The 13,992-nt window shown below is 39.7% G+C and overlaps 2 protein-coding genes across 2 annotated transcripts; one reads left to right on the top strand and one right to left on the bottom strand.

The window, feature by feature from the left end:
* Nucleotides 1–7: 7 nt before the first annotated feature.
* Nucleotides 8–10,571, top strand: LOC130906875 (stanniocalcin-2-like). The gene is made up of 7 exons (XM_057821551.1): nucleotides 8–370; nucleotides 677–801; nucleotides 2,146–2,321; nucleotides 4,491–4,709; nucleotides 6,324–6,463; nucleotides 6,536–6,747; nucleotides 8,541–10,571. The coding sequence occupies exons 1-7, from the start codon at nucleotides 197–199 to the stop codon at nucleotides 8,767–8,769; spliced, it is 1,275 nt and encodes a 424-aa protein (XP_057677534.1). The 5' UTR covers nucleotides 8–196; the 3' UTR covers nucleotides 8,770–10,571.
* Nucleotides 9,436–13,739, bottom strand: bnip1b (BCL2 interacting protein 1b). The gene is made up of 6 exons (XM_057820834.1): nucleotides 13,650–13,739; nucleotides 13,162–13,254; nucleotides 12,957–13,048; nucleotides 11,139–11,246; nucleotides 10,932–11,050; nucleotides 9,436–10,851 (listed from the first exon to the last, which is right to left on the bottom strand). Exons 1-6 carry the CDS (start codon nucleotides 13,731–13,733, stop codon nucleotides 10,655–10,657), a joined length of 693 nt encoding a protein of 230 aa, XP_057676817.1. The 5' UTR covers nucleotides 13,734–13,739; the 3' UTR covers nucleotides 9,436–10,654.
* Nucleotides 13,740–13,992: the final 253 nt, after the last annotated feature.

Here is a 13,992-nt window from a genome sequence, read left to right as displayed (position 1 = left end):
CGTGGATTTTCTACAGGGTGTGCTTAATTTATATTAGCTACTGTGCATTGAAAACTGTTCCACGTTAAACAAACGACCAACTCCGCCTGCTCATTTTGCTTCATACGAATACATTAAAGCCACTCATTGTCAAGCAGGCTCGTTAGCCTGCAAGCTAGCCGGTATCAGAGCTCTGCTCAGCTGCTGTTTGTGGAAGATGGCGGAGGGCACCGGCGGCAACGGGGGCGGCGGCAGCGGCGGCTGTGGCCTGGATCCTGCTAGTTTGCCCCCAGGTGACCCGCAGCTCATCGCCATGATCGTAGAGCACCTGAAGAGCCGAGGACTTTTTGACGAGTTCCGACGCGACTGTCTGGCGGACGTTGACACCAAGGTATCAGCCAAAGGCATTCCCTTCCTTCCCAATATTGAGTTCTTTTTATGAATAATTGCAAAGTTATCAATATTTTGTACGTACTTTATTTGGCTAGAAATTTGCCGTTATTTAATTAAAATCTTGGGCAATACTTTCATGATTAATAGTGGCGTCAAACTGGTGGAAGTCCAAAAATCATCTACGTTGAAAAGGATTAACGTCTGTCGCCGTCAATCGCAGCAGGAAGTGGCATTTACAGACGTTTGATAAGTGCTGAGTTTGTTGTCTTTTGCACAATGTGAAGTCTTGTTATTGTTGTTCTAGCCTGCCTATCAGAATCTTCGTCAGAAGGTTGACAACTTTGTGACATCGCACCTGAGCACTCAGGAGTGGAAGCCGTCCATCAACAAGAACCAGATGAGGAATGGACTCCGGCAAAGTGTAGTCCAGTAAGTAAGCACCACTTGATTTATCTGGTACCCAGTACCCTCATCATTCTTATTATCAGGCATGAAAATGGGTCAGGGGTTAAAAAGGTGAGAAGGGTGTGGAGGAAATATGTTCCGGTACACTGTACAACTTGGGCTGTCCCAAACAACTAATTTTCTCCCGATTAGTCAGCCGACTATTTTTGCAAATAGTCGACTAATCTAATAATTTTTCCCCCCTTTTTTTCACTTATTTAGCAATGAAATTTTTGCTGACGCTTATTAATTAAAAAAAAAAAAAACATTTCAGAACCCTTAAATTCTTTATTAAAGTACAAATAAACACATAAATAACAACAATAAATCACAAATAAAGAATGAGGTCAAATGCTGATAGCATTAACTAGTGCAAAAGAACGTAATGTAAACCGATTCAGAACACTGACTTCGCCCTTCCAAAATGATTTAAAACAATTCTTTTAAAAAAAAATCTAGCATTAATATTATAGGATACTACTATATAGTATAAAACTATTATTCATTGCTAATCAGATTTTTCATAAAGTATGTCATTTTAAAGCTATTCTTAGTGTAAAGTGTTAAACAGCGATTTTTCATATTTGAAGTGTCGCCTTTTAACTGCAACTTTGCGTTTTGGAAAAGACTGCCAATGTTTTATAGCAGGTTAAAGTAGGTTGTCTTTTTTCCCCATTAGCCGCAATGGAGCAATGCTAACGTTTACAGTGTTTAATATAGATGGGTTTCCTTATTTTGTATGTCTGAACTTCAATTCTACAGCGTGTTGATGACAAATAACGCGTGGTGATAAAACGCAGCCGTGAAAATTACCGCCCTCATTTTTATTTACCGTACGATAAATGGACTCATTGCATACCGTGACAGGCTTAGCAACTTCAATGAAACATGCCGTTAGCTAGATGGACTTACGATCTGCCAGCATATAATTGTCTCCTGTCGTCTTCCAAAATTACAACTGGGTGACGACGCTTTAGGTGTTCATTCACGGCCGACGTGCAGCCAAGCTTGTCATTGAAGAGACAGGACACGACAGTGTACCCTCCTTTGTTTCGTTGAAATAAGTCAATGTTTTGGCCACTCTGGTCTGCATTTTGGCTTTGTGCCGCTTTCCCCGCTTGCATACCAAGCGTCTGACATTAAAAAAAAAATCTCCCAACCCCCCCCTAAAAATTTTCTCCTCAGATCTACACAATTCACATAGGTCACCCTTTTTTATTTCAAAACGGCGAATTTCGCCGAAAGGTGAGAGATTTTCATGCCGGTATTATTATTATTTTTATTCTATTTTTGCGTGCTAACGGGCATCGGTCTGCTTTGTCTGTTAAGGTCTGGCATGTTGGAGTCGGGGGTGGACCGGATCATCACTCAGGTGGTGGACCCTAAGATGAACCACACCTTCAGACCAAACATTGAGACAGCTATCCATGACTTTCTGTCTGGGGATAAAAGGGATGACAATGCTGTCACTTCTGAGCCGCCGGAACCGTCTGACGGACCCAAAACACCTTAAAAACTCTTCCCAGAACATTCCGTTTGGACATTCCCTCTCATGAACGACAATGAAATTATCGGCTGCCATTGACAAAAATAGATGTCTATTGGGAGCAAATGGGGACAATAGTTTGCTGCCCCCTCCTTGGCATCATAGTTAAATGTTCGCTAAAGTGACTTAGCAACAAGTCACTTGGTAGTTGATGTAAATACTAAATGTGATACTTTCTTGTATTGGACTTTATATAAAGCACTTTGTTGCTTTTAAAGTACCATATAAATAACATCATGTTAATAAATAAACTTTTTTTTTTAGATAAAATGAACCGTTTAATGAGTCCATATGTCAACAAAATGTGGGCTTGTGTGCGCGTGGGATGGAAAATGGGGGGAAAGGCCCCCCGGTCAGAAAAACATACAAACAAGCTCCAGCACTCTACACGTACACGTTTGTGTCAGCGTAGTAGAAATGAAACATATGGGTTGGCCGGACGGGCAGACGATGTCACATGACCGCAGGGTCAGGAGTCATGGTGACCAAAGTCAAAACAATGCTTTGAAGTGAAGATGACCCTTGACCCCCAGCAGACACACAATAACGATACATGAGACATACGCACAAAAACAAGTGTGATAACATCTCGGGTGCTGTTTGACTTGTCGGACAAATGTTTGCAGACATCACAACAACTTGGAATGTCGGTCTGAAAAATAGCGTGGAGATTGGAAAATTAGGTCATAGGTAATTCATGCAATAAGACATTAAAAATGATTGACATGGCCAAGGGAGGTCATTCGCTCATGTAACTGTGAATATGTACTAGACTTAACCCTTTCTAGGGAATTCATTTAACTCATTGACTGCTATTACAGCGCTAGACGTCCAATCCATTTTGCCTGGGAGAGGTTGCAGTGAATGATCACCAGTGGCGTTGTTAGGCATATTTTAGGGGGGGGTCTTCAGCTACCCTAAAATATTCAAAAGCCCCCCTAAATAATTTGGCGTTGTTTTATTTAAAATATACATATACAGTATATATATACACACACACACAAAAAAAAGGACATTCACGATGAATTTGCCAGACTATTAGTTAAAATCAATAATCATATAACCTGTCATTGTTATATTAAATGATAATATTATGTAATTATTATTTTTTGTTGGTAGTAACAGTTAGTTAGCTCCAGCCACGAGCTAACAGCAGAAAGTCCCATGTAATTAATAAAGCAAATGCTCAGTGTTTTGCGGTCAAAAGTTACATTCCAGCTCTAGATTAATGCTGCCACTTAACTGCTGCTAGCCAGTTAGTCTGAAATGCATTGTGAAGGTCCAGGTTGTTTATAGAGTTAAGTCCTTTTACCACTATCTTTGGGGTGACTTCCTTCTGGAGCATCAACTGTGTTTCTCCATGCTTAGATGAGTACAGGCCAAAATTTTGGACACACCTCATTCAATGCAACATAAATGATGGTCCCAACCCCAAATGGCAAGAGTGTGCAAAAAAGTAATCAGAGAAAAGGGTGGCTACTTTGAAAATACTAGAATATTATACACATTTTTTTGCTAAGTACATAATTCCACTCATGTTCATTTTATTTCAAGTTTTATTACCCTCAGTAAGAATTTACAATGTAAAACGTCATGAAAAGAAAGAAAACCCATGGATGAGAATGTCTGTCCAAACTTTTGGCCTGTACTGTATGTATGTAAAGTGTTTGGATATACGTTTGTGTGCGTTTGTATGTGCAAGACAAATTAGCCTGACCCAGATATTACCTAAATTCAAGTCATTAGTATTTTGAGGGTTTGAAATTACAGCCATTTTTGTCACATTACTGTATGTGTGCAAAATGTAATCTGTGCGATTTACAAATATTGTGCTTGTGTGCTACGTTCACTTTAATCCTGTGAAACTCCTGGGGGCTAAGCCCCCCCGTTCTTAATACCTAGTGACGCCCCTGATGATCACCATGATAATGTGATATGACGCCTATGAAGAGGCAATGTGTATTTTAAGGTTGTTTTGTTCCTCTGAAGAAGAAATTCACCACTGATCAATAATCAATATTAGTACCAAAGCACGTGGTTCTCTCAATATGCGGGTTTGAAATATTGATGACGTCGTGTGCGCGTAACTGCGGCTGATATCGTGAGCGCGCCTGCATATAAAGCGCAGGCAACCGCAGCTCGGCCGGACTGTGGAGCTGGACCCGCCAGGGACCAGGATCTGGATTTGACAGGACTAGGACGCCCGACATGGCCACGCATGTACATTTGCTGCTTCTTCAACTCGTTCTTTTGGTTCTGCTGTCGCACGTCCGAGCTTCTGACCCACCACGTGACGTCACGGACAAACACACGGCCAAAAGGCGCCAGCTGTCCCTGCAGAGCACAGGTGGGCCACCAACAACTACAATGTTGGCTTGTTTGAACGGACCCAAACAATACAATAAAGAAAGTACTAAGTAAGTAAATAAAGTAAAGTGTTAAATTGTACTCTGGATGTTTCATGCATGAAATAACAGTTCAATGAAACGTGTACTTTAATGTTTAAAACTCGTTACAGATGAACTGTAATTTTGTAGCGACCACTAGAGGAACTATACACAGTACTTAAAGAACTATTAAATACAATTTAGTCAATCCAGTTTACATGAAACACGAGGACCCTTAATAAAAAATTACATTATTATTATTATCAGAACAAAATCACCAGAGGAACAGTTAAATAGGAATACATTATATCACAATGAAAATAAACCATTGGAGGGGAAGCAATTCCAAGATAAGTTAACAGTATTCTAATAAGATTGGGAAACACACGTTTTGTTGATTTAGGTCTGACAGCTGTTTTGAATATTGTGCTTGTGCTGAATCTAAAACTAAATTAAGTTTTTTCGGTTATATATCGCCCCCCCCCCCCAAATATATAGTGCTTAACCTGTACTTGTTTTACATATATTGAAAAAAATACTAAAATACACAAAAATAACTATTAAAGAAACAGACATGACTGCTATAGCACTATTATGTTTTTACAGAGGATATGGGTAGTTGTACAAAAAATACATAGTAAGCCATGGAGAACAACAATGTGCAATTTTAGCAGAGGTGAGTAGAGTAGCCCAAAAAATTTACTCAAGTAAGAGTAGCTTTACTTCAAAATAACATTACTCAAGTAAAAGTAGTCATCAAAAAATTTACTCAAGTACAAGTAAAAAAAATGTATTTGTTGAAAAGAATATTCAAGTAATGTGTAACATTGTAACTGCTTACATTTTTTTTTTTTTTAACACAAAGTTATCTATATGAACTGTTGATGTTATGATACTGTACAATAACCCATTACATAACCACTTTAAGGCAAAGAAAAAAAAAAAATTTAATTCCGCCGAGGGAAAAAAATGACAGAAATGATGATAATGGAGAAAATATTTCCTAGTTAGAATAGTGGATAGTTCCTTCATAGTTACTATTATGAAATTAAAAAGATCATATCTCCATTTTTCCGTGGTCAATCGGCACCAAATAAAGATTGGGTGAGAGGTTTAAATCTGCGCTTTCGAGTGAGGTTGAGGTCAGCACTCTACGTCAAATACTTCATTTTTTACGGTGCTTTAAAGACGCCACGTGATTGAATAGGCTGGTGTGATCATAGAACGGCAAGCTTGCGTCTGATTGGTATAATGGAGTCATGTGATTATTTTTGCGACCTCTCATTGGTGAAATTGGTAGAGCTACTCTTGGCATTGCTGGCAAAAAGTAAATACAATATGTAGAATAAAATTGAAAAATGCAAAAACTCTTGTGTAGCCCAGAGTAGTTTCTTCACAAATCTAAAGTAAAAGTAAAAAGTATGGCCTAGAAAAACTCTTAAAAGTACATTTTTCTCAAAGTTACTGAAGTAAATGTATCGGAGTACATGTAACGCGTTACTACCCACCTCTGAATTTTAGTTTTAAAAACAGCATCAAAACCTAACTCAAAATATATTTTTTTTGTTCCACAGCGGACATCCAGAACTGCCTGGCAACCTCCGGGGACGCCGGCTGTGGGACGTTTCAGTGCTTCAATAACTCATGCCAGCTGGACGGCCTGCATCTCATCTGCGTCACGTTGCTGCAGCACGCCGGACGATACGACGCGCAGGTGGTGCAAAAGCAATTTTTTTCCGACTCCCGAGTCTCACTTTAAATATACTCTGCTTTACGCGTCTTTCAGGGCAAGTGGCAGGTGAAGGAGTCCCTCCGTTGCCTGTCTTCGGGGGTGCGACAGCGTCTGAGTTGCGTAAGCCGTCGCTGTACGGCCATCAGGGATTTGCTGTCCTCTCTACAGAAGGAATGTTTCACCAAACACCAGCTGTGTCTTGCTGTACGGGACCACGAGGACACCCTGGGAAGCCTGGTCCACTTCCGCCTACTCTTCCCGCCTGGGTGAGCAACCCCCGCATACCCTCTACAGTGGTATGAAAAAGTATCTCAACCTTTTGGAATTTCTCACATTTCTGCATAAAATTACCATCAAATGTGATCTGATCTTTGTCAAAAATTACACAGATGAAACAACAGTGTGTGCTTTAATTAAAACCAACCAAACATTGATAGGTTTTTATATTTTAATGAGGATAGTACGCAAACAATGACAGAAGAGGGGAAAAATAAGTAAGTGAACCATCACATTTAATATTTTATGCCCCCCCCCCCCCCCCCCTTTGGCAGCAATAACTTCAACCAGACGCTTCCTGTAGCTGCAGATCAGTCTGGCACCACGTTCAGGACGAATCTTGGCCCATTCTTCTCTACAAAACTGCCGTAGTTCAGTCAGATTCCTGGGGTGTCTGGCATAAATCGCTGTCTTTAGGTCATGCCACAGAATCTCAATGGGGTTGAAGTGTGGACTATGACGTGGCCACTCCAGAATGTGTATTTTGTTATTCTGAAACCATTTTGAAGTTGATTTACTTCTGTGTTTTGGATCATTGTCTTGTTTCAGCAACCATCCTCTTTTAAGCTTTAACTGTCTGACAGACAGCTTCAGGTTTTCCTTTTGAATTCATTCTTCCGTTAATGATTGCAAGTTGTCCAGGCTCTTAGGCAGCAAAATAGCCCCAAATCATGATGCTCCCTCAACCATGCTTCACGGTGGGTATAAGGTGTTGATGTTGGTGAGCTGTTCACACCAACACACATGACGTTGTGTGTTACTCCCAAACAATTCAACTTTGGTTTCATCGGTCCACAAAATATTTTGCCAAAACTTGCCTTTTTGCGAACATTAAACGAGCAACAATGTTGTTTTTAGACAGCAGTTGCTTCGTCCGTGGAGGCCTCCCATGAACACCATTCTTGGCCATAGTTTTACATATAGTTGATGTGTGCACAGATATTGGATTGTGCTAGTGATTTTTGTAAGTCTTTAACAGACACTCTTGGTTTTTTTTTTTTTTTACCTCTCTGAGGATTCCGCGCTGAATTCTTGGCATCATCTTTGGTGGACGGCCACTCCTTGGGAGAGATGCAACAGTGCCAAACTCTCTCCACTTGTAAACAACTTCTTTGACTGTCGATAAATGAACATCCAGACTTTTTGAGATGGTTTTGTATCCTTTCCCAGCTTTATACAAATCAACAATCCTTGATCGAAGGTCTTTAGACAGCTCTTCTGACTGAGCCATGATGGACATCATACAATGCTTCTCATCAAGACAATTCTTACCAGGTGTGTTTTACAGTGGGCGTGACAGCTTTAAACCACTCATCAGTGATTACGCAAACACCTGACTTAAATTGTAAAAATTGATTTCAATTGCTTTTTGTCTCCTTAGGCAGAGGGTTCACTTACTTATTTTCCCCCGTCTGTCATTGTTTGCATGCTATCCTCATCAAAATATGAAAACCCATGTTTGGGTGGTTTAAGTTAAAGCAGTTTTTTCATCCGTGTGATTCTGACAGTTTCAGATTACATTCCATGGTGATTTTATGCAGAAATGCGAGAAATTCCAAAAGGTTCAGATACTTTTTCATACCACTGTATTTTAGTGGGAAGTCAGGAATCGGTGTTTTTACAGATACTGGGGGGTGTCCTACTTCTTAACTCATTCACTGATATTCGTGGCAATAGATGATATATATCTTTATGAATGCTAGAACTTGGAGAATATAAATGGTAGCGGAGTCAATAGCAGCCGATTGAAAATGATTTAATCACTCCCGTTGCTTCCTATAAGGCCGCACGCCGAGTTCATCAACTTCCTGTTGACGTGCGGTGACAATGTTGGCCTTTGGGTGCAACGCCGCCTGCGTCTGCAATGCCAAGAGAACTGGGGGGCCCTGTGTGGCAGCCTGGGTGTAACATGCACCCCCAAAGTGACCAACACCACCACCAGCGCGCCAACCACGGCCGGACAACTATCACCCGAAGATGTCAGCGCCACTACTGATGTTACTCAACACTAACAGTGACTTTTACTTGTACTGCTATAGAAACAGCTACCTCAAACTTTGAGTGAAATTTCAAGACTATTTTTGTGACCTTGTTTCAACTTTTGATTAGCCAGTTGTTAAAGTTTGTTAAAGTTCACAGAAAGTTTGCAGCTGATTGTTATGAAAAGTTGAAAAGGTCCAATCTAGTTGACATGTGGATTTTAGGTTCAGACAAAAATTTTGAATCACAAAAAAATATGACATCTTTGGAGTGCAGCTCCTAAACACTTCTTTTATTGTATTATTTATAAGTATGTTATGTACATTTTGTTTTAAACATGAAATGTTTTTCAATTGAGGAGGTGCTGCTTGACCAGAATGTTTTTTTTTTAAATTGAATGTCCTCAGTGTTTTGCTCAATAGTGAACCGCATGCAACACGTCACCTTTGCTCATTAATATTCATGACGTGAGCAACTGTTGCTCAGGGGGGTCAACTATCAATTTATTTACACTTCCGCCTTACTAAAACAACAGTGGCAGTCAGATACCATTTTAATTTTTTTAGGTCATTTCTTGCCAGACAGAAGCAGCATGGCAAAATGCCACACTAGAAAATAAGTAAAAATATCAAAGTTGAGGTGGTTGCAGCTCAACGTTGCATTCGTAGGAAGAATTGACGGAGAATTAGTTGTCTTTTAGCCAAAACTTGGCATGTTTAATTTCCATCGACATGCAGATACATCCTCTCTCATTGCTGTCTTCACAGGCAATCCCACAAATCAAAGTAATGAAAGTCATACACAAAGTAATAAAAGTAGCACTTTAGACAATTATGTCCCATCCTGCCATCTTGTGGCGAAAAGATAATATGTCAATAATAACAAGCTATAAGAACATTATTTCAACATCAACTGAGGACACATTTATGAATACAAAACGTTTCCTCCACCATTTCTCTTAACAGCTGGCAATGGAAGTGGATTGTCATCTGTAGGACCATGGCCCCCAACAAAATGTTTACTGCATATGAAGGTGAATGTTTCACCTTGCTGCCGTTAAACTGGTCTTTTGGACGTCTGCACAAGTTGATCCATTGTTCACATTTTTTTCCCCTCTGAGTTTTTGGCTTCAGGAAACTTATGAAGAAAATATCCTTCATATGTCATAATGTGAAGAGTCGTTTCTACAAGTTCCATAGCAGTAGTGTTTACTCGGCATGTTCTCTTTTGTAAGATTGCCGGCAGAAAACAAGCAGCACGAGCATGGGCTGTATGCGAGCGCGCTTACCTATTGACCCCATTCTGGTTTATGATGGTGATGTCTTGTGGTCTAAGAATAGCATTCGTGCGGTACGCTATTTTCAATGTTGACTTTTTATTTTTTTAAATAGTTTAATAATAAATCAGTAACAGAGTGCTTTACTCTTTTGTAGTACTGATGGTCATTTAATTTTTAACTTGGGATCGCTATCAGTAAGTAAAAAAAACAAGTTGATACATTTTCAAAACCAAGTCATTTTCATATCTATTTTGTTTTAACAACATTTGTTTCAACTGAAAAGTAGAGTTTTTATTTTAAATGTATCTGTATTTACTTTATACACCGGGTGCACACATAATAATGTTCTTGGCTTTGTTGGATTTTTAATCTTTAACATTGAGCATCAAGAATCATTACTGTAATAGATTTTCTTCAATATACAATTAGAGAATTAGAGCAATGACATCATTAACAGAACCAGAGTAGTGTTCGAAAACGTATGAATGATTGAGGCAAAACAGTCTTTTTTATTTTTTTTTGCAATCTTTCAATCATTTCCACAGTATTTTTTTAAATCTATCTAGTCCATTTGACGTAATTGCAGATGTAACAAACACTGAGCGAATGATAAAGTAAAGTGTATCGTGGTTGACCTACTAAAGGAAGGGGAAGAGTCTCTTCTTGAGGATGTAGAGTACGGTGGCAAGGAAGAGCGCCAGCGCCAAGAAGATGAGAAGCTTGTCTGTCAACTCTCGCCGATTGTACTTGAGGATCAACTTCCTGCCCAGGTGGATCGTTCCCGTCATATTCCGAAACTCCTCGTTGGTCTCCTGCACCGTGCGGGAGGAAGTGGCTGGAAAACAGGAAGTGAAGATGCATGTGCCATGAGTGAGCGTGTAACTGGGAAATTTTGATGTTCTTGTTTTGTTCTACCCAGGGTGCCGATGTTGTCCTCGCTCTGCTTAACCTGCTCCGCCATCATCCTGCTGATGGACATTAAGCTCTCGGTGATGTTACTGCTGCTCTCAACCAGGCTTTCTTTGGTGGCTTTTCTGAGAATGTTGAGTAGAGGGAGAAAAAAGGGTATTTTTAATAGTTAGGTTAAATTTTGGGGGTTGACTACAAGATGAAAAGCAAAACCTGCTCCTGACTCCTGCTCCATCTCCTTCACGCAGTAGCTCATCTTTCTCCATCTTGTCCATGGACACTTTGCACGCCAGGTTGGCTTTTCTCCACGCCGTCTGATTACTGACACAAGGCCGCAACACATCAATACAGTGCTGGTCAAAAGTATTGGCACCCCTGCAATTCTGTCAGATAATGCTCAATTTGTCCTGGAAGATGATTGCAATTACAAATGCTTTGGTAGTAATATCTTCATTTATTTTGCTTGCAATGAAAAAACACATAAGAGAATGAAAAAAAAATTAAATCATTATCATTTTACACAAAACTCCCAAAAATGGGCCGGACAAAAGTATTGGGCAGCCTAATACTTTGTAAGACAACCTTTAGACAAAATAAATGGGAACAACCGTTTCCTGTATCCATCAATGAGTTTATTATAATCCTCTGCTGGAATTTTAGACCATTCTTCTTTGGCCAACTCCTCCAGGTCTCTGAGATTTGAAGGGTGCCTTCTCCAAACTGCCTTTTTCAGATCTCTTCAAAGGTCTTCTATGGGATTCAGGTCTGAACTCATTGCTGGCCACTTTAGAAGTCTCCTGTGCTTTCCCTCAAACCATTTTCTAGTGCTTTTTGAAGTGTGCTTTGGGTCATTGTCCTGCTGGAAGACCCATGACCTCTGAGGGAGACCCAGCTTTCTCACACTGGGCCCTATATTATGCAGCAAATTTTTTTGGTAGTCTTCAGACTTCATAATGCCATGCACATGGTCAAGCAGTCCAGTGCCAGAGGCAGCAAAACAACCCCAAAACATCAGGGAATCTCAGACATGTTTGACTGTGGGGACCGTGTTCTTTTCTTTGAAGTCCTCGTTTTTCCCCTGTAAACTCTATGTTGATGCCTTTTCCCAAAAAGTTCTACTTTTGTCTCATCCGATCATAGAACATTCTTCCAAAACGTTTTTGGCTTTCTCAGGTAAGATTAGGCAAACTCCAGCCTGCCTTTTTTATGTCTCTGGGTCAGAAGTGGGGTCTTCCTGGGTATCCTACCATAGAGTCCCTTTTCATTCAGACGCCAACGGATAGTACGGGTTAACACTGCTGTACCCTCGGACTGCAGGACAGCTTGAACTTGTTTGGATGTTAGTCGAGGTTCTTTATCCACCCTCCGAACAATCTCTCGTTGAAATCTCTCGTCAATTTTTATTTTCCGCCCGTATCTAGGAAGGTTAGCCACAGTGCCATGGGGTTTACACTTATTGATGACACTGTGCACGGTAGACACAGGAACATTCAGGTCTTTGGAGATGGACTTGTAGCCTTGAGTTTGCCCATGCGTCCTCACAATTTAGCTTCTCAAGTCCTCAGACAGTTCTTCGGTCTTCGTTGTTTTCCCCATGCTCAATGTGATACACACAAGGACACAGGACAGACGTTGAGTCAACTTTAATCCATTTTAAATGGCTGCAAGTGTGATTTAGTTATTGCCCCTGTCTAATTTGTGTAATTAACAGCACCTGTTACTTACCTGAGGCACTTAACAGGTGCTGTTAATTACACAAATTAATTATTTCAAAGGGTGTCAATACTTTTGTTCGGGCCATTTTTGGAGTTTTGTGTAAAATGAAAATGATTTAATGTTTTTTTCCCCATTCTCTTTTGTGTTTTTTCATTGCAAGCAAAAAAAAATGAAGATATTACTACCAATGCATTTGTAATTGCAATCTTTTTCTGTGAGAAATTGAGCATTATCTGACAGAAATGTAGGGGTGGCAATACTTTTGGCCAGCACTGTATGTCAGCTACGTGTTAGGAACGCGGTTTAATTGTCAACCTGATCATTTGTCTTCTTTGGCTGTCAGCCTCTGCTTGGATAGAAATTCTGTCCGATTCTTTGTCCTGTTCTCGCGCCATCTGCTCCAGCTCCTGAAAAATGTGCAACAATATGCCTTTCAATTGTTCTCAAAATAATGTTATGCTAGCTTCTTTCTAACAATGAATCACAACAAGAACAAACAGTGTTGGACACTTGTACTGACCTGAATTGTGCGTCTGAGTTGCTTGAATTTTTCTTTGACTTGACAGTTGAGCTGCACGAGTGCACTCTGAGGCCCACAACATTCTCGGATGGACTGGACAGGACAACACAAATGCACAACAAATTTGAGTAACTGTAAAAAGGAAAGTTATTTTCTGAGAAACTCAAACACATCAAGCCAGTTGGCGCATAAAATGTTTTAAGTTTTCATCAAAACGAAGTTAACATACACATTGTGTACTTGTAATTGTACAGTTACTGACTCCATTGTTTTCCCCACAACACTTTTTCTGGTTATTATTGGTCCGACGTAGGTTGAAAATGATATGTGAAAATGTCCAGTGTAATTTTGGATAATCCATAATGAGAGTGGTAAGCAAAAAGAAATGTCACTTTGTTTTCGATTTTGAGGCGTATTAGTGTTTTTGCTTTCATTTTTCTTTCACTCACGTACGCAGTAAAATAAAAGATAGGAATAAATTGTATTACCTGAATGTTCTCTTTCACTTGGAGGTCAAATTTGATCATTTGTTGAACACAAATTTGGACGTGAACATCAGCGGAAGTCGCCATTTTTGTTTTGACAATGAACTTCCGGTCAGGCTGGATAGCGGAAATTTAAATAAACATTTAATTTCATTATCAATCAGGCATGAAAAATATAAGTGCATCATATGCACAAATAGATGTAAAACTAAAGCATATTCAGAATATTAAAAAATAAACAAAGAATTTATAATTAACTCATTTGTTAAAACACGTAACTAAAAGTCAATTAATAATTTAATGCGATTCATTACAGGTTATTCTGGAACAATATGGCGTTGAAATA

The sequence above is a fragment of the Corythoichthys intestinalis genome, chromosome 18 (assembly GCF_030265065.1).
Source record: "Corythoichthys intestinalis isolate RoL2023-P3 chromosome 18, ASM3026506v1, whole genome shotgun sequence".
In the NCBI taxonomy this organism is placed as follows: Eukaryota; Metazoa; Chordata; class Actinopteri; order Syngnathiformes; family Syngnathidae; genus Corythoichthys; species Corythoichthys intestinalis.
Note: the sequence above shows the minus strand (reverse complement) of the source record. Positions and strands in the feature narration are given on the sequence as shown.

Excerpts from the sequence above, each read along its gene's own strand:
- LOC130906875 (XM_057821551.1), top strand. The coding sequence starts at position 197 with ATGGCGGAGGGCACCGGCGGCAACGGGGGCGGCGGCAGCGGCGGCTGT. Across the intron at positions 802-2,145 it reads CTCCGGCAAAGTGTAGTCCA|GTCTGGCATGTTGGAGTCGG; the intron begins GTAAGTAAGCAC and ends TTGTCTGTTAAG. Across the intron at positions 6,464-6,535 it reads CCGGACGATACGACGCGCAG|GGCAAGTGGCAGGTGAAGGA; the intron begins GTGGTGCAAAAG and ends CGCGTCTTTCAG.
- bnip1b (XM_057820834.1), bottom strand. The coding sequence starts at position 13,733 with ATGGCGACTTCCGCTGATGTTCACGTCCAAATTTGTGTTCAACAAATG. Across the intron at positions 13,255-13,649 it reads AAGTGAAAGAGAACATTCAG|TCCATCCGAGAATGTTGTGG; the intron begins GTAATACAATTT and ends TGTCCTGTCCAG. Across the intron at positions 13,049-13,161 it reads AACTCAGACGCACAATTCAG|GAGCTGGAGCAGATGGCGCG; the intron begins GTCAGTACAAGT and ends CACATTTTTCAG.